The sequence below is a fragment of the Vulpes lagopus genome, chromosome 1 (assembly GCF_018345385.1).
Source record: "Vulpes lagopus strain Blue_001 chromosome 1, ASM1834538v1, whole genome shotgun sequence".
NCBI lineage: Eukaryota > Metazoa > Chordata > Mammalia > Carnivora > Canidae > Vulpes > Vulpes lagopus.
Genome location: NC_054824.1, coordinates 177,805,385 through 177,825,297, shown reverse-complemented (window position 1 = coordinate 177,825,297; position 19,913 = coordinate 177,805,385). Strand labels below are relative to the sequence as shown.

At 40.8% G+C, this 19,913-nt stretch overlaps 2 protein-coding genes and 1 non-coding gene across 12 annotated transcripts in view; 1 reads left to right on the top strand and 2 right to left on the bottom strand.

The window, feature by feature from the left end:
* HSD11B1 (hydroxysteroid 11-beta dehydrogenase 1) overlaps positions 1–19,913 on the top strand; it is a 64,651-nt gene that overhangs the window by 5,850 nt on the left and 38,888 nt on the right. The window contains exon 2 of one of the 5 annotated variants that reach the window (XM_041757852.1): positions 4,184–4,211. The exons of 1 other annotated variant lie outside the window; for it this stretch is intronic. In XM_041757852.1, coding sequence (XP_041613786.1) covers positions 4,184–4,211 — 28 coding nt within the window. Of the gene's footprint in view, positions 1–4,183; positions 4,335–19,913 lie in introns of those variants that run through there. 3 more of the 5 variants (XM_041757858.1, XM_041757863.1, XM_041757855.1) reach the window with 3 other exon arrangements.
* LAMB3 (laminin subunit beta 3) overlaps positions 1–19,913 on the bottom strand; it is a 131,426-nt gene that overhangs the window by 78,640 nt on the left and 32,873 nt on the right. The gene's annotated exons all lie outside the window — the stretch shown is intronic.
* Positions 12,577–12,682, bottom strand: LOC121474826. Its single transcript, XR_005983542.1, has one exon. It is a non-coding gene; the product is annotated as a U6 spliceosomal RNA (small nuclear RNA).

The window sequence follows — 19,913 nt, the reverse complement described above, 5'->3', positions numbered from 1 at the left end:
TCCTGAACCCCCAACCCCACCCCAGGTCAGACAGAAAATGCAAAATTCACCTGGCCTGGGACTTTTCTTGCCTTACACGTGTGAATATATACAGATCAGGAGGGAGGCTGCAGGAGAGGTAGAAATGACAGTGAGAAGTGCCCATTGTGGTCAAGCCCTAGGAAAAGGAGCCGGGAAGGAGGCTTTCTCCCCCACCTTCTTCCTCCCCTTCCCCCAAGACATATGGATGAACGGACATGGCACATCCGTCTGCTTCCCAAAAAATCAAAGGCATGAAGCACCTTAAGCTGAAGAGCTCACTGAATTTGGAAGCCTGAGACAAGGGTTCCATATCCACCCTTAGTGGACCTCCTGGAGTCCTCTTTGTCAAAGCCTCGTAAACCATACCTGTCCATGGACTCTTGGATTTTTCCCACAAGCCAAACACACGCTCAGCCTGACACAGTGTCTGGCACAGAAGAAATGCTCAAAAACATTTGAATGAAAGCTTAACTCCTTGCTACCCTAATAATCAGAACCTCCCTTCAGATCTGCATACTTCTCAAGCGCCTCGAAAGTACCTCCGGGCTCACACTAAACTTTGTATTTCTTCAGGTCCCTTTTCTCTCCAACCCATAGCATTCTGGCTTTAGCTCCTCAGAAGCCTCTGACGCAGTCTCCAGGGATTCCTGTATGCAAGACCCAATGTATTCTTGTCACTTATCGTCCTCCTTGACCTCCCAAAGCTTCAAAGCTGTGATCTTTCCCATCTCATTGAGAACCTCCATGCCACCCCCACCTCCCACCCTCCCTTCCCTGTTCTCTCAGGTCATTCTGCTTCTTGCTTCTTCTCGCTCTCCTTCCCTGGCTCTCCTCTTCTGCTTAACCCATATATGGTAGTGTACTATCCTCCCCACCCCCCAACTTGTACCCTTCATCCTGCCCCTGATGGTGTCATTTACACCTACAGTTTCAAATTTTAACTTACAAGATTTAATTTTCCCAAATCTGTATCTCTAGTCTAGACTTTTCTCTTGAGCTCCAAATACCTGCCAGATACCTTTATCTAGATGTGTGGAAATCACTTTCCTTTAAATATGCAAAAAATGCTTTCTGCGAACCTACTGTGTGCCAAGCACCATGCTAAACTGGAGATACACTGGCAAGACAGACCAGGCTTCTGCTGTCCTAGAGCTACGTGTTGGGAAAAACAGGCAAATGAGCAACTGTGAATACCAAGTGATGGGAGCTATGATAAGAGAAATGCCCAGCATTTGGGGAGCACCCTACCTGGTCCAAGGAGGGCAGGGAGGATGATTTTGGGGGGTAGAACCTGAAGGAAAAGGGAGTAGGTAAATAAATGATCCTTAGGAAATGATTTCAAATCCTATGAAGAACTTACAAAGCTAAAACAATGAGTTTGGTCTTTATCCTAAGAACAATAGGAAGCCACTGAAGAAGAATTGGATAGAGTAGAGCCCAGAAAGCACATCCACAGTGTTGGCAATGGTCAAATGTTAGCAATGGTTAAGTTGGATGGTAGGCCCATAAGGCTTTCACTCTATTACTGTGCTTTATAAATTATTTATGGTTCATATGTTTTTTGTGCACATCAAATATTTCAAAACTTTTCTTTTTTCTTTTTTCAATGAATGGATTAGAGAAGGTGAGACAGGCAGAAGAATGAGATTCCTAAAGCGGAAAATAACAGTGGCTGAGTTAGGACGGTCACTGTGAAGGTGAAGATGTGTCTAGAGGTACTTGAGAGGTAGAATTGACTAGACTTGATGAGTAATGGAATTTGGAGATATGGAGAAGGAGGAATAAAGAAGGAGCTCCAAGGTTCTGGAGTATTCATTAACTAATGGTGTAGCCATTAATTGAAATAGAAATTCCCTAGGAGATGATGAATAAAAATAGCAAAGTCATTGAAGAACAGTCTAGCAGTTTCTTAAAAAGTTAAACATAAATGTCCCAAATGACCCAGGAATGAACTCCTGGGTATATACCCAAGCTGTCTAGACAAAGACTTCCACACCAATATTTACAGCAACAATGTTCATAACAGCCAAAAAGTGGAAATTCCAAATGTCTGTATTGGTGAATGGATAAACAAAATGTAGTATATCCATACAATAAAATACGATTTGGCGATGAAAAGGAACAGAGTATTGAGACACACTACGATATGGGTGAAGCTAAAAAATATTATGCTAAAGTCAAAGAAGTCAGACACAAAATATCTTATTTCATGTGATTACACTAATATGCAACACAGAGAGTAAATTATTGGCTCCCTGGAGCTGGAGATGGGAACAGGGAGTAATTGTAAATGGGTAAGAAGGATCTTTTTGGGGTGATGGAAATATCCTAAAATTCTATTGTAGTAATGGTTTCCCAACTTTATAAATTTATTAAAAATTGAATTGTACGCTTACACAAGATACTTTTCTGGTATATAAATTATATTTCAAAAAGGCTGTTTAAAAAAAAATCAGGTCAGTTTCAGCATGTTGAGTTTGAGGTGTTTAGGAGACATTAAAAAGGCGAGGTTGAATAAGCAGTTGGCTACGCCACCTGATGCTTAGGAGACAATGCTGCACAGGAGATAGAAATTTTTAAGTTTCATCAACACGAAGATAGTAATTGGAGTCACTGGAGTGAGGGAATTCCCCTGGAGAAGAGGGAGAAGAAAAGAGTGAGAACAGAATCAAGGCCAACTCAAGGGATCCAAAGGGAAGGGAAGTCCGTAAAGAACACTGACAAGAAGGAGTCAGAAAAGTAGGAAGAAAGCCCAGAGAATATAAATGGGTGGAATCCAAGGGAAGAAGATGCTCTGGGGCAGGAAAGAGAGGCTACTGAGAAGTCAGGTAATATAAACAGATTCCACCATAAAAGTCAAGGTAGAAAAATCTAGCAGGGTTAGAGGAGCCCAGTAACATTGTTGGGTATGGCTGCAGGAGGCCAGAAGCCTCCAGAGGCTCAGGCATAGGGTACAGAAGGAGAGAAGTGTTGATGGTGGGGGCAAGGCTGGATTGATGAGCCTGAGGAGTGGTGGGGGGCGGGGGACGACCCAGAATTTTTGATACAGGGCAATGAGGGAATATAAAAGGCCAGTAAACAGCTAGAGTTCTAGACTAGGGATAGGGATCCCAGGGTGCAAAGTTTCCAAGTCTGGGAGTGAATGGCCACAACTACAAATTCCAGCAGTAGGTATTTAAGGCCCTGTAAGATGTGATTCCGCTTACTTCTCTGGGCAGATTTCTTTTTTTTTTTTTTTTTTTTGTTAATTTACTTTTTAATTTTTTAAATTAAAAAAAATTTATTGGAGTTCAATTTGCCAACACATAGCATAACACCCAGTGCTCATCCCATCAAGTGCCCCCCTCAGTGCCCGTCACCCAGTCACCCCCCACCCCCACCTCCCTTTCCACCACCCCTTGTTCATTTCTCTGGGCAGATTTCTAACCGTGTAACCCCACCCCTTAAATTCAGTGATCCTGCCATATGGAATTGTTAGCAGTTTCGCAAACATGCCATTCTCTTTCACACCTCCTTCTATTTTCTCACACAGCTTCCGCGGCATGGAATGTTCTACAAACCAGCCCTCCCCTCTCCCGCACACACTCCTGGAACCCAGCTCAGTGCTCACTCTTATCCTTCCTCATTTGCCTGGAATATTCCTGCTCTTGTTTCAATATGGGATCAAGGTTACCCTTGCCTCTGAAGCCTCGCCTACTTGCCCGTCCCCGACATAGACCAGCCTATTTGCTTCTTTACACCCTTGGGAGGCCAAGGGCAAGCCATCCTAAGATGGGCCACTTTGACGAGAACATTATTTTGAGTGAAAAACAATCCAAACCAAGCAGATTCAGAGAAGGCCTTTATCTGCACCGGCCCCCCCACCCCCCATCACCAACTGCCTGCTTGTACCAGGAAGAAAGCTGTAGAGGAGATTCCTCTTTACCTAAGACACCTATCTGCATAACGGCAATCTTTGTTTTCCAAACATCTCCTTTCACCCTCCTGCTAATGCTACACTGCCCACCCTTTGTATCTTCAGACCTACCCCTCTCCTTAGCTCTTGTAAACCGCATGTTGCCTCACTGTCTTTGGAATTTCATGTCTGTGTGGATTCACTGTACGTCTGAAAGTAAATTTGATTTTCTCCTATTAATCCGTCTCATCTCAATTTGATTCTTAGTCCAGCAGAAGGACCTTGAAAGGCAGAGGTAATTTCCCCTCCCCAGCAGTTGACGTAGTCAGAAGGATACTTTAACTCACGGGACACTGCTCACCCCAGACACTGCTGCTGCTCAGAAATCCTGGGACATCTGACATACAGCTGGCAGAAGGTAAGATTTCTTACCATGTCAGCCTCCCAGGATCTCTATGTGCAGAGTCCAATGGAGTGAGTGGTGAGAGTCCTTTTTCCCTCTTTCTAAGTTTAGATGAGTAAGAGAAAATATTTGCGGGACTGGTTCCTTGGGACTAGTGACTCTGGTTAAATTTGCTAGACTACTCTTTGGTTAGTGATCCATTTCTTTCCAGATACAGTCTTTTTCTTGGTCTGTGTCCTTTGTGTCTTCTGTCATGGAATGGGTTACATTGACATTAGGCTGCCCACCAACTTCCGTGCAATGAAGTACATAGTAAAACAGCACTTAGTCCCTAACCCTGTGGCACAGCCCTCCTAAGTATTACTGTGGCTCCAAAATGATGTAAAAAACAAAAAACAAAAAACAAAGGTAAAAGAAAAAATTACATTTCCTTACTGCTTACAGCCCACTGACAAGTCCCTGAAACAGGCAGAGTGACCTTCCTCTGGGAGCTCAGCTGCCTCAATGTGGACACTCATTAAGGCAAAAGGCAGTCTTAGGCCACCCCCTCAGGACCTTGAGTCTACTTTAAACATAGAGAAATTCCTTTATAGTCTGGAAGCTTGGAAACTTCCTTTACCTCTACCCCCCAAGATAGATGTTAGCAATCATCCTCCAAGCATAAGGCCCACTGATAGACATCTGAAGGGTCTCAAGACTGAGTTTTTACTAAAGAGTGATAAATGAACTTTTCCTGAAAATAGCCCCCTCAGGGTCCTGGAAATCTTGTTTCCAAAATACCTTGGAGGTTTGTGCTGTCCCTAACTCCCTCCCAACTTAAAAGTATATAATTGGCTACTTCTCATGACCCCAGGGCAGCTCTCTCTGCCCACGGGTCCTGTCCCTGTGCTTTAATAAAACTACAATTTTGCACTGAAGACATTATTATGACATTATTAAGACATTATTCAAGAATTATTTCTTGACCATTTGCTCTGAACTCCAACATTTTCACATCATTTTGGTGCCCGGTCACGTGGCTTGAGTCTTCTCATCTGAACTCCAAGCTTTGGTGCAAATTCGGTGAGTACTTTCTTTTCCCTTCCTTTACTTTCATTTCAAGGGCTTTTTAAGGAGTATGGTCTTATTGAAACACTTTCAATGTCAGCTGTTCATGCTGCAACCCTCTAGTCCATGGCTACTCTACGGGGAGGAGAAAGCTTGTCTTTTCTCTGGAAGTTAGTATTATGGATGGAATGGTAACAAGATCAGAAACTTGATGCCCTCTCTTTCTTCCTGTCCTTATACAAAGCTGTCTGTCTTGGGCACAGGACAGCCACCTGAGTCACCAGGATGGCTGCCAAGCTTTAAGACTTTCATGTGAAGTTCCCTCCTCATTGGTCTAATGTGATTCCCTCCACATCTCTGGTCTCATCACTTCTGACCTCAAGATCTCCACTCAGAGCGGCCGTTCCTGATTGAATTAAAACCCAACCAGGAGCCATTTCCTAGGGAAGCTGACTGTAAACGTCTACATGTATTAGAATGTCACTTAGACTGTGATGGATTTCTTATCTTTACTGTTTTCCATCAATGTCCTCTACTAACTACTTACCTTACAAATTGGGGTAATTTCACCTTGTAAGCTTTTCTAATACTTTCCATGGATTAAAAAGCAGCAGGTTCTTCACAGCAAGGCAAGGCATAGTATCTTCATCCATACACTGGCACCCATTTTGCAGCATAGAGTGTGATGGGCAAGGAGGGGATGCTAGCATCCCTCCTACAGGGCCTTTAGTGAGTGGCAAGGCAGCAATCATAGCGATTTCATTCAAGGGACGCCTTAGGTCGCTTTGATACCAGGAACCTCTGACATAGCCTACGTGGAATGCCACCCAGGAGTGGGGGGGGGGGGTGGATTTTCTTGATAATGGACCTTCTCCCTTCTTCAGTTCCCAAGGACTCTGCCTCAGAATGCCTTTTAACCCACTGGAAGCAATTCAGATTGCAAAATTTAGGAAGGGACCAATCTCCTGTAACACTGCATGGCCTCACTCAGATCTATCAATCTCTTGTGCAGGAAACAGGGCAAATGGACAGAGGTATCCTCGGTCCAGGACTTCATGGCTCTAAATCAGGACCTGCACCTAATGGCCTCTTCCAGAACATGTTGGGTCACTAACTCAGCCAGTAAACTCTCTCCTGATAATTTGAATGATAATTAAATAGGCCTCCTCCTGATAGAACCCAGGTTGCTGGAGGAAATAGGCCATCCTTGATGGAGGGGACACTGACCCTCTCTCCTGTTCCTCCTCCTAATAGATGTGGGTGCTTCTCCTTCATTCATTTCCTGGGCTAAAAGCTATAACTGGAGCCAATTGTGGTTCGTTAGTCTCCTTAGTCTACCTCGGGATGGGGACTTTAAGGAATAGTCCCAAGGAGCTGCCAAAACTCCCTTTGCTTTGGGGAAGTTCCCTGTCTTCTCTGGTCCAACACAGACTGCGTGTTTCCACTTTGGTCGGAAAAAAAAAAAAAAAAACAAAAAAACAAAACATGACATCTGCTTATCTGTCAGTTGATGAGGTTTAAATCCAGGAACCCTCTTTCTTTGCCTTCTGGCAGCACCTGGCCTCTTCTGCCTCCCCTCCCCCTCTTGTTTCTACAGCACCTTGGGTGCAACCTGCATAACTGGTTCCTAATACCATCCCGGGTGCCTCTGGCACTGTTGGCTCCTCCTCCTACCCTGTCAAGGAGTGAAGAGCACCCCCTCAGACTTAACACCACCCTCTTCAGATTTCCCCACCAGTGCCCCAGGTAAAAATTGACAATGGAGAACAAATTGGTTGACTTTTAAGTGGACCCAGGACCCAGGTTGACTTTTAAGTGGACTTTTAAGTGGACTTAAAAGTGGTTGACTTTTAAGTGGAACATAATTTAGTATTTAAAGTAATTTAAGTTTGTTGGTTTAAAATGACACATTTTTAGCGTTATCTGCATTAAATATAAAACTTTTATTCTACCAAAGTTTACTAAACGTCAAATAAGCTCGTGTTACCTCAGGTTATCATGTTGCAGTATCTTAGCAAAAAGATGACTTAAAATGATAGCTAATTTTGTCTTTTTTAAAGTTTTCTTGGGTAATTGTTAAGATAGCTTTCACAATTGTTGGTAACTTGAAGTTTTAAAGTTTTTCTTGGTTGTTGAATTGAGATTAAATTCATTGGACATCTAAGTCTTTTCCAAATAGGATAAAGTGCTAAAGCATTGATTACTAAACATACAGTGTATCTGCTTTGGACTCCTTTTGCAGAGAAACTAAGGATATTTGGGTCTGCTGTGAAAAACTACTTTGTGCTTAAATGTATCTATAAATTTGCCACCTAAAGAATTCTGGTGTAATAATTCACAACTCATTACTACTTGGTTTTAGGACTGATGGAAATAAGGGAAGCAACAGGGGCCCCTGGGTGGCTCAGTCGGTTAGGCTGAGTCATGATCTCAGGGTCCTGAGACTGAGCTCTGTCTTGGGGTCTCTGCTCAGTGGGGGTCTGCTTCTCCCTCTGCCCCTCCCTACCCCCACTCTTTTAAAAAATGTTAGTTAAAAATTAAAAAAAGAAAGAAAGAAAGAGAGAGAGAGAAAGAAAGAAAGAAAGAAAGAAAGAAAGAAAGAAAGAAAGAAAGAAAGAAAGAAAGAAAGAAGGGAAGCAACTCTATGTATGCAAAAGATCTAAGAAATTAGGAATACATTTTTGTTGAAGGTTTAAGAAAGTAATTTTGGCCTAAATAAGACTGGTTGGAGACCAATTACTTGGGACGAAATCTGAATGCAAAGGAAAGTTGTAGAAGGTTTTCTGAAGGGACATCTTTGGAAAGGAATTTTAAGTGTGGTCAGGACAGACAAAGGTTGAAATGAATAGATTTTTAAAATACACTGATGGAGCGCCTAAGTGGCTAAGTGGGTTAAGCATCCAGCTCTTGGTTTTCAGCTCAGGTCATCATCTCAGGGTAGTGGGATTGAACTCCCTGTCAGGTTCTGCATTTGGGATGGAGTCTGCTTGTGATTCTTTTCCTTCTCTTTATCCCTCCCCTGCCCCTCACTCTCTCTTTGAAATAAATAAATAAATAAATAAATAAATAAATAAATAAATAAATAAAATCTTAAAAAAAAATACACTGGTATAAGATTGAAATTCTGCATTCTCTCTGTTAAAAAGACACATTTTCTTGGATTGTTAGTCTGCTCTTGATAAGAAAACGTAAACAAAGTTGTTTTCTACATGCCCAGAAAAACCAGTTTCTAGGTTTTTGACCTCATCATTGTCAGGTCTTTGATGATCTATAACCCTATTTAGGCATGTGCTTTAAAACCTTCTAAGGTTTTCCAAACTTCTCCAAGATTTAAACTATAAATGAAGTCTGACTAATTAGGATTGTTTATTCGGTATGTTACATTCTGGTATAAGATCATCACTCAATATTCCGATTATTGAAGTGTTCTGTGTCGTAGAAATAACTGTATTTGCTTGTCAATTGCATCATAATGAATTGTCATATCAGATCATAAACATGTCCATTTCTGAGTTTTGGTCACTTAGAAGTGTTCTGATGCTTTTATAAAACATGTTTCCCTTCTCCCTCTGCCTGTGTCTCTGCCTCTCTCCGTGTGTCTCCCATGGATAAATAGATAAAAAAATAAATAGATTAAATAAATAGATTAATAGATAAATAGATTTTAAAAATCTTTGAAAAAAAATGCTTCATCTTCAAGGACATTCATGAAAAGGACATTTAGGACAAATACAAGTATTCGGTATCTTTAAGATCCTAAAACTGAAATGGGTAAGAATATCCAGAACTAAAAAGCCACATTCAAACTAAATTAGGATTATTAACATGGGACTAAAAGAGTTAAGGAATATAATTATAGGGGTGCCTGGGTGGCTCAGCGGGTGAGCGCCTGCCTTTGGCTCAGGGTGTGATCCCCCATTTGGGATCGAGTCCCACATCGGGCTCCTAGGGGGAGCCTGCTTCTCCCTCTGCCTATGTCTATGCCTCTCTCTCTCTGTGTCTCTCATGAATAAACAAATAAAATCTTAAAAAAAGAAATATGATTATAGTTTTTGTAACTATTGTTTAAAATATCGCTGGTTCTCTAATGTTCTCCCAGATTAAGGAAACTTTCTCTTAAGATATCTATGACTTAGAAAAATATAATAAAATATCCCTTTGTGAACAAACTGAACCATCTAACTTTTCTCTCTCTCTGAACCCTATGAAATTCAAAAAGTCTAAGTATTCTTTCTTTCAGGGCAGTCATGGTCATTTGCATAAATTCAATAAGAATCTGTTCTCCTTGTAACAGGACACCATTGAAAACATTGATTATTGGGGATCCCTGGGTGGCACAGCGGTTTGGCGCCTGCCTTTGGCCCAGGGCGCGATCCTGGAGACCCGGGATGGAGTCCCACATCGGGCTCCCGGTGCATGGAGCCTGCTTCTCCCTCTGCCTATGTCTCTGCCTCTCTCTCTCTCTCTGTGACTATCATAAATAAATAAAAAAAGAAAAAGAAAAAGAAAAAGAAAACATTGATTATTACCAAGGCTTTGACTGGGACGTCATAGTTGAGAGAGACATGCACAGACTAAGATATGACCAGACAGCTTCAAGGAATTGAGGTTGACTTTATGAAACATGGAGCCATAAAGTCCCGTGGAAATGTTGGCCTGATACCTTGCTTATAGAGTTCCCAGCAGCCTTACCAAGTGAGTAAAGAATGTCACTTCCTGGCAGGTGCAGGAACCTCAGGATACTTTGGGGACCTCAAGAAGAGGAATTCACCCAAATCTACAGGTATTGCAGGCATGTTTGATGGCAACTATTTGACTTGGCTTCTGGCCTTGAGAAGCTACTAGAAGTTCAATCTAGATTCCCTATGAAAAGTTCCAGCAGGGGATCCCTGGGTGGCGCAGCGGCTTAGCGCCTGCCTTTGGCCCAGGGCGTGATCCTGGAGACCCGGGATCGAATCCCACATCGGGCCCCCGGTGCATGGAGCCTGCTTCTCCCTCTGCCTATGTATGAAAAGTTCCAGCAAAACTTATTTTGAAAGATCTATATGGGGCAGCCCAGGTGGCTCAGCAGTTTAGCACCGACTTCAGTCCAGGGTGTGATCCTGGGGGCCCGAGATCGAGTCCCACGTCAGGCTCCCTGTGTGGAGCCTGCTTCTCCCTCTGCCTGTGTCTCTGCCTCTCTCTCTTTCTCATGAATAAATAAATAAAATCTTAAAAAAAAAAAAAGATCTATATGGCAAATTGCTATTTTTGCTGAGCTTATGTAAATAATTAGTCCACGTTTGTTAAAATTGGACTTGTTTTTTAAATGAATCAGTCTTGATTTGGCTATCTCCAGAATTGAAAGTGATTAGAGAAAGAAAAATAATATCTCAATAACGCATCTCTGTGAATGTTAAATTCTAGTTCTATTTGACTATTGTTTGCCTAAGCTAGACAACTTGAGGTAAACTTCAGAGAAATTACCACAACATTTCATGTATAGACTATCTTCATGCTTGTTATTCTGTGGGGATAATAACAGGACCCCATGGGCATATGATTATTTGAACAGCTGGAAGATGGGATTAATTCTCCAACAATTGTATGTTTCAACTAGCACCTTGACCAGTTCTGTGTGGCTGGGATGATAATATCATTCCCTAAAAGTCAGAGCTTACCCCACTCCATGGGGTTAACTACGGGTTTGTGAAGATAATGGAGGACCCCACTTTCCTTATGATTGGATTCGATGATGCTGTTGGGGATGCTCTTATGTCCTGAGACAAGTCTCCTCCTACTTGCCAGTGATTCTTATAATTAGGATATTGTTAAGGCTAGACCCCAAACAAAGAGGGCTTCTTGGTGGTTTTGTCCTTTAGCCATATTTGTCCTAGGAACTACTTCTATTGATGTAAAATTGCAAATAGAGGCTTTAGCCAAACATACAACAGCCATCCTGGTAGAAGAACCCTCAAACTTACTATCGGACAGTCTATGACAGTGATGACTCCACATCAGATCCAGAGTGTCTTAGAGACCAAAAGCCACCAATAGATGATGAAAGGCTGACTTATTAAATACCAGGCTATGCTTTAGATACACCTGAAATAATACTTAAAACTTGTCAAACTTTAAACCCAGCTACCCTTATGCCTGGGCTTGACCATCATACTTTCATGTTAGAACATGATTGCTTAAAGATTACTGATCTTGTTTATTCTAGCAGACCAGATTTAAAAGATTCCCCTACTGAAAATGTAGATGACAGTGATTTACTGATGGCAGTGGTTTTACGGAAAAGGGGCTAAGAAAAGCTGGGTACGCTATCAGTCACTCTAACTCAGACTGTTGAGGCCAAAGCCCCCCTGGCCAAATATGTCTGCCCACAAAGCAGAATTAATAGTGCTCACTCGTGCTTTACAATTGGCAAAGGGCCTGAAAATTAATATCTATACTAACTCTAAATATACCTTCCTAGTCCTACAGACCCAGGGAGCATTTGGAAAGAATGGGACGTATTATCAAGCCATAACTCCCCAACAAATATGGACCTGAAAATTATGACCCTTCTTGAGGCTGTACTCCCATCGAAGGAGGTAGCTGTGATTCACCTCAAAGGACGTCAAAAGGATATGACCTTAGAATCTAAAGGCAACAATCTGGCAGACCGTGCAGCCAGCAGGCAGCACAAAATAAACAAATCTTAAGTCTTATACCAGTCTTCACCCCAATAAAGTCCATAGCTCCAATCTATTCAGACTAAGAAACTACAGAGCCCAGGAAGGAGGATATGCAAAAAATGCAAAGGACTGGCTTCTTAATAATGAGAGAAAAATCTTTATACCCACAAATAACCAATGGAAGGTCATACAAGGTTTACACTAGGCTACCCATTTGGGTAAGAAAGGCCCTGGGACAAATGGTTAACAACATCTTTGATGGAATTAGCTTAACCACCAACATTAAACAGGTCCTTCGATCATGTGCTGTTTGTGCACAAGCAAACCCAGAGGGAGCAACTGCCCCTGCCCTCTTTTAAGGCCAGTCCAAAGGCAGGGGACATATCCTGGAGAGGACTGGCAATTAGATTTTACACAAATGTCACCGTGTAAAAGATATAAGTACTTACCGTTTTTTTTTTAATTTTAAAAATATTTTATTTAAATTCAATTTGCCAACATATAGTCTAACACCTAGTGCTTATCTTATCAAGTGCCCTCCTTAGTGCAAAAATACGGAATGCTTCACGAATTTGCAAGTCATCCTTGAGCAAAGCCATGCTAATCTTCTCTGTTTGGTTCCAGTTTTAGTATATGTGCTGCCAAAGCGAGCACTAAGTACTTGTTGGTTTATGTAGACACTTCTACTGGATGGATAGAGGCTTTTCCTTAAGAAACAGAAAAGACCACCAAGGTGACAAAAACTTTGCTAAGAGAAATTGTCCCTAGATTTGGACTCCCTTGGTCCCTAGAAAGTGACAACGGACCATCTTTTGTTGCACAAATAACTCAGCAAATACCTTGGGCCTTAACAATTCATTACTTTTTACGTGAGACTTGGCATCCACAACCCTCTGGAAATGTGACCCTCCAAAACCAAATAACCCTTGATATCCTGACTGCAGTTCAAGGAGGCCCAGAGTTAGAAAGTTGGCTTATTATTAGAATTATAATTAATAATTATTAGAATTATTAGTTGGCTCCTGAAAGGACCCAGTGGCTGTGAGGCTCTACGTGTGGCCATGACTTCCCCCAGGCTGGATAGACCACTCTACTCTGAGCTTTGTCTGGATGCATAGATACATTATTACAACCATTACCAACCCAGCCAACCGTCCAAATTTAAAATGATGGTGACACATTCTGTGTCTCATTGGTATGACCACGTAGCATCCATCCTTGTTCCCTCTTTGAGCCTGGAGGATGCCGTTTGGCACAGGGAAACTCTTTTTTTTTTTTTAAGATTTTATTTATTTATTCATGAGAGATACACAGAGGGAGGCAGAGAGAAAGACAGAGGGAGAAGCAGGTTCCTCGCAGGGAGCCTGATGCGGGACTTGATCCCAGGACCCCGGGATCATGACCTGAGCTGAAGACAGATGCTCAACCGCTAAGCCACCCAGGCATCCCAGGAAACTCTTAATAAGTACACTGCCAAAGCCCTAAATGACATTCAAAATAGCATCTCCCTACTAAATACCGAAGTAACACAAATGCAAAAAGCAGTTTTACAAAATAGAAGGGCAGTAGATGTTTTAACTGCTGCACGAGGTGGAACTTGTGCTAGTTTAAAAACAGAATGCTGTGCATGCGTTCCAGATGATCACAAAAACATTTCTGGGTTTCTAACTGACATGAAATTGGTGCTTTAAACAATACTTCTCCTTCCTTAAATGATTGGTTGAGCTCCTGCACTGGCAGAGGATTTCTGTCAACTATCAAAAGACTTTTATTTGGGCTTCTTTTTTCTTTTTGTTATTCTAATCAGGTTTTGCTGTTTTCTCCCACTTCTCTCCACCTGATGTTGAGACTCGTTTCCTGCCATAACTTCAAGCCAACATATGCTCCTTTCCACTCGGGAAGACCCACACGTGTGGTCTCCCTTGAATTCAGCTGCCTCTGCCTTTAATAGCTTCTATATATAAAGCCCCCAATTGCCCAATGTTGACCCACACAGGTAGGGACATCGCTATGCTCCTATTTGGCAGGAGGAAGTTATGGAAGATAAGACCTTCCACCTTCAGCAACCTTAAAGATCTAAAGGTCAGAATTATTCAGGGGGGAATGATGTGGGAAACAAAGGCAAAAGAAAAGTTAAATTTCCTTACTGCTTACAGCCCATTGACAAGTCCCTGAAACAGGCAGAGTGACCTTCCTCTGGGAGCTCAGAAGCCTCAATGTGGACACTCATTAAGGCAAAAGGCAGTCTTAGGCCGCCCCCTCAGGACCCTGAGTCTACTTTAAACATATAAAAATTCCTTTAGGGATCCCTGGGTGGCGCAGCGGTTTGGCGCCTGCCTTTGGCCCAGGGCGTGATCCTGGAGACCCGGGATCGAATCCCACGTCGGGCTCCCGGTGTATGGAGCCTGCTTCTCCCTCTGCCTGTGTCGCTGCCTCTCTCTCTCTCTGTATGACTATCATAAATAAAAAAAAAAAAAATTAAAAAAATTTCCTTTATAATTTGGAAGTTTGGAAACTTCCTTTACCTCTACCCCCCAAGATAGATGTTAGCAATCATCCTCCAAGCATAAGGCCCACTGATAGACATCTGAAGGGTCTCATGACTGAGTTTTTACTAAAGAGTGATAAATGAACTTTTCCTGAAAATAGCCCCCTCAGGATCCTGGAAATCTTGTTTCCAAAATATCTTGGAGGTTTGTGCTGTCCCTAACTCCCTCCCAACTTAAAAGTATATAATTGGCTACTTCTCATGACCCCAGCACAGCTCTCTCTGCCCACGGGTCCTGTCCCTGTGCTTTAATAAAACCACAATTTTGCACTGAGGACAATCTCAAGAATTATTTCTTGACCATTTGCTCTGAACCCCATTTCCACATCACCAGAGACCCAAAGCTTTGGCTAAAGCTGTTAAGGTGAATACAAGATTTTTTTCCTTTTGTCTTATTCTGTGTGCTAAGAGCTTGGCTTTGTGACCAGTGAGAATATTCTTCTCGGTGGCCAGTTGAAAAGACTGGGGATCTAAACCTGACTCTCTCTCCCCCTCCCCGCCCCACCTTTCATCCTGTGCCTTGCCACCTTTCATTGGTGTTTGTTATGAGAGGTTCTAGCCCATAGGAACCTTTGTCCTCTCAACCTTCATTGCTTATGAGTGCTAGAAAGTCCCATTCCAATAGCACTTTCCTGGTGTCACAGATGAGCCGTCTATGACTGGAGGTGTCTTATTGGTGAGGGAACAGAAGGCTAGTTGAGGACAAAGCACAAGCTGACACCCTGCACCCCCGCCCCCACATACACGCACACACTCCTAGGTGGGATATGTATGACATTCCTCTAGGAAACTCCCAACTGTCTTAATGTTAATGCCTTGCTAGAAGGGAAACAACCTTAACTTGACAATGGCGAGGCCTCCAGCATCTTGTAAATCGTCTTCATTTAGCATATGAAATTTCTTTTGAAAATCTCCCTTTTCCTTACCTCTCCCAACTCCCAAGTATATAATCAGCTACCCCTTACAACCCTGGCACAGCAGCTCTTTAACAAAGCCACCTTTTTGCACTAAAGACGTCTTAAGAAATCTTTCATGGTTGTCAGCTCTGGACCTCACCCCCCCCAAACCTCACCTGCCTTTTAGAACTACATCATTATGATTTCGTGGGAGACCAGAGATGCCATTTTCAGTACACCATCCTTACTGCCTGTGCAGGGAAGACCTTTTCTTTCTTAAACTAATCCTGGGAATAAACTTTTGGATCATGGGGGTGGCATCATCTATGCCCTCTTTTTTTTTTTTTTTAAGATTTTATTTATTTCTTTATGAGAGACACAGAGAGAGAGAGGCAGAGACATAGGTAAAGGGAGAAGCAGGCTTCCCACAAGGATCCCAATGCGGGACTAGATCCCAGATCCCAGGATCAAGCCCTGAGCGTGAAGGCAGATGCTCAACCACTGAGCCACCCAGGTGTCCCATCTATACACTCTTTGAATGCCTCTTGTGTCTTTGGTGAAGCCGTTCAAAGGCTTATTGGTTTGCGTCGCTCTTAGTAGATCCTGCTTCTCAATGGCCAGATGATGAATCCTTTAAATTGGCTATATTTAAAAGAAAAATTTTCTTTACAGAGAGTTCTCAGTTGTCTTATTAGTATAACAGCTAGCCTTAGGGATTCCTTTGACAAAAGAACAAATTAGACTTAAGACAAAAATAAATGTCCACATTCAGTGCAGAATTTCCTAAAATCTACCTGTTTTTAACTTCCCTTTCCCTATGAGATGTACAGCCTATTCTCTAGGTTCAAAGTATGCAGGTTGTAAATGCTGTATTCAGTATTCAGGTGTAAATGCTGAATGCCAGGAAATGAACTTAATAAAAGCACCCAAGTTTGGCAGTGAGGCTGGCTTTGATCCTACCTCCCGGGGTTCTATAATCAGGATCTGCCAGCTTTAGGCATTCTTGTGCCATGGCCTTTCCAGGTGTATCCTAGATCCCCCATGCAGAAGAATTCTTTCCTCTGGGTAGCAGCAGATCTTTTTAAATTGTAAAGCCTTTTTTTATCCCCCCCGGAAAAATCCTACCAAATTTAGAGAGGAATTGGTTGATGACTATTCATAACCTCCCTTTCACAGAGGAAACAGGACCAAAATTTCTCCTAGGCCCTCCTAAAAATGATCTCAAAAGACTAATATTCAGGGACTAATAGAAGCCAAGGTTAAATTGTGTACCCAAGAAAAACGCTTATGTTGAAATGCTTTATATAGATTTTACAAAGGCATAAGTCTTTGATTCCCATTTTACTTAAAAATCCCCCTGATATAAAGAAGCAAATTTAGTTTAAAAAGGAGGCCAGTCCCTTGATATTCAGGCTCTAATCCAGTTCTTTGGGGGAATTAGCAACAACTGTCTTTGTCTTACAAAGCTCAAAAAAAAAAAAAAAAAAAAACAGAAATGCAACGCTAAAAATAGAAGTCAAAGCCCACCCATCTTTACTAATCCCCAAACCTCACATATTCCTTTCAAAATGTTTGTAGATATAAACAGAATATCAAACAAAATTCCCTTGTATTTAAAAAAAAAAAAAAAGGTGAATTGTTCATAGCAATTACCCTGAAATTCAAGGGGAAAAAACATTTTGCATTCTTTCTCTGTCCCTTGAAATTTTAAATATTATCATGTCTTTGAAAAGCAAATACAGCCCACCTGTACTGGAGACCGAAGGAAAAAAGGAGGGGGGGGGGGCTTTTTAAAACAAAAACTGCTAAAATGGCTCTAATGCCCAGACTCCAACACCTCTAATAATAGGGAGATATGCTCCCAGTCTCTACCTTGGAGAGAACTTGAATACTTACTCTGTGTCCTTGTGAGGCAAATTTTGTACCATCTTCTCTAGGACCTAAAGCTATACTTTTTTTTTTTTTTTTAAGATTTTATGTATTTATTTGGGAGAGAGTGAGAGCCAGAGAGATCACAGAGGGAGAGGAAGGGGGAGAAGCAGACTCAGCTGCTGAGCAGGGAGCCCTACTCAGGGGCTCCATCCCAGGACCCTGAGATCACAATGACCTGAGCCCAACGCAGATGTTTCGGCTGAGCCACTCAGGTGCCCCCTGAAATACAAACTTAAGAGGGTTTTTCATCAGGAAAAAAGAAATAGAGGAAGGTATTTAAAAATGGGGTTTTTCTGTCCTCTCCACAAATATTAGTGAAAATAAAAGCTCTAAGATTTTGTTTCTATCTCAGTGTGTGTCCATATATGTTGTAAATATGAGATATTTTCTTTACCTCCAGGTGGTATTGCTAAAATTATTGGCCAAAAAGCTCTTTTAGTTGGTTGAAGGCAAGCATTTGTAAAACTTGGACATTCTAAAACTCAGAAAGGGAAACTAACTCAAATGCTTTTCCAGTTCACATGATCTGGGAAAATATTCAGTATTATAGAGCTGATTTGAAGTTGCTAGTTTAATGAAAATGGATTTATCTTTAGAGTTATCAGCATTAAATGTAAAACTTTCATTCTACCTATCTTTACTGAAAGTCAAATGAGTTCATGGGATATTTCTGTTACAAAATTTCTTAAAAGAAAAAACAATCTTCAAATAATCATGGACTTTGTCTAATGCCTCATGATGTTTTGTGGGTAATCTAAACACAATTGTTAAGAACAAGTAAATTAAACAGATGTAAATAAGATTAAAAGGTTTGTAGGTAAACTTTTAAATAGCTTCCAAAATCTTCCATAACCTGAAACTTCATAAATTTTTGCTAAGTTAAATGACACATTGTTAAATTTTTTAAACATCTAGATCATTTCCAAATCAGATAAAAGAATAAAACATTAAATACTGAACATTTGTTTAACTATTTTTGTCTTATTACAGAGAAACTAAAGATAAATTCAAGTCTGCTAGTAAACATGATTTGTGCTTTAATGAAAGATTGTGCTATGAAAAAGCACACGTTTCTAGAAATCATAAAATGTATTCATAAATTTGCCAACCTAAAGAATACTGGTATAATAGCTCACAAATTGCTTACTATTTAGTTTTCATTAGAAATTAAGGTTTCTAAGAGAAATTTTTTAATAAATATAATTAAGGCTACTGAAAATAATAAAGGAAATAACTTTGTATGCAAGGAAAGTAAGATGTGTGTCTGGGGATAAAAAAAAAAAAAAAAAAAAAAAAAAAGGAAGCATGAGGAATGGGAACACATTTTTGTTGAGGGAAAAGAAAGGAATTTTGTCCTAAAGTGAGGCTGGTTATTTAAAGAGGGAAAACTTAGAACAAAATCCGAATGTAACCATGTTGCAGAAGATTTACAGAAAAAGAATCTGGAAAGGAATTTTATGTGTGGTTAGTATTGGCTAAGATTAGAGACAATTTAAGCAAGTAAATGAGTAATATTAAAAATACACTGAAGCAAAATTAAAATTTTGTCTTTCTCTTTGATAAAAGGACAAAGTTTTCTTGAACTATTGGTCTGCTTTTAATAAGAAATTATAAACAAAAGTTTTTCTTTACCTTTAAAGTTATCCTCCCGGAAAACAAGCACTGTGTATTTTGCCAAAATAATTCCTTTATTTATCAAGTCTGATTACTTAAGAAAACTGAGTCTTAATATTTAAAAGGCTAACCTTCTGTATTTTAAAATCTTTTATTGTCAATTTGGTTGAATATATAGTAAACTATTGTTTCATAATAATTTATGATCCCAAAATGAAGTTCTAAAATGAAATCTTTTGACCACAATCTACCTGGAGTGTTCCAGAGCACTCCTGGAACATTCCAAAGATTTTGAGAGAAATTAAATTAAGGAGGCTTATTTGGCATGTTAAATTACAGGGGAAACATTGTCAAATAAGTAATACTAAATCCTCTTGGGTTATATTTATGTAGATATTTTATTAAACTAAGCTTCTAAAAATTGTATGAAACTCCTAGAAATCTGATGTGCTAGTATGTTATTATCTTGGAGTGCTGTATGTCACAGAAATAACCAAATTTATTTGTCAATTGCATTGTAATGAAGTCTAATCAGATCTTTAACTATGGTCGTTTGTAGGTCTTGTCATTTATAGTTACTGGTTTACTTCAATGCTGTTGCAAATGTGTTTCATTTTAAGTGAGATTCATAGAAAATCTCTGAGTACAGGGCAGGTTTCTAAGAGCATAAAATTGAACTAGGTAAGAATTTCCAAAACTAGCAGAAAAACGAGATTCAAAGAATTAATAACTTGGGACTGAATGAAGAGGATAATTGTCATTTTTTAAAAGATTTTATTTATTTATTCATGAGTGACAGAGAGAGGCAGAGACACAGACAGAGGGAGAAGCAGGCTCCATGCAGGGAGCCTGATGTGGGACTCGATCCTGGGACCCCAGGATCACGACCTGAGCT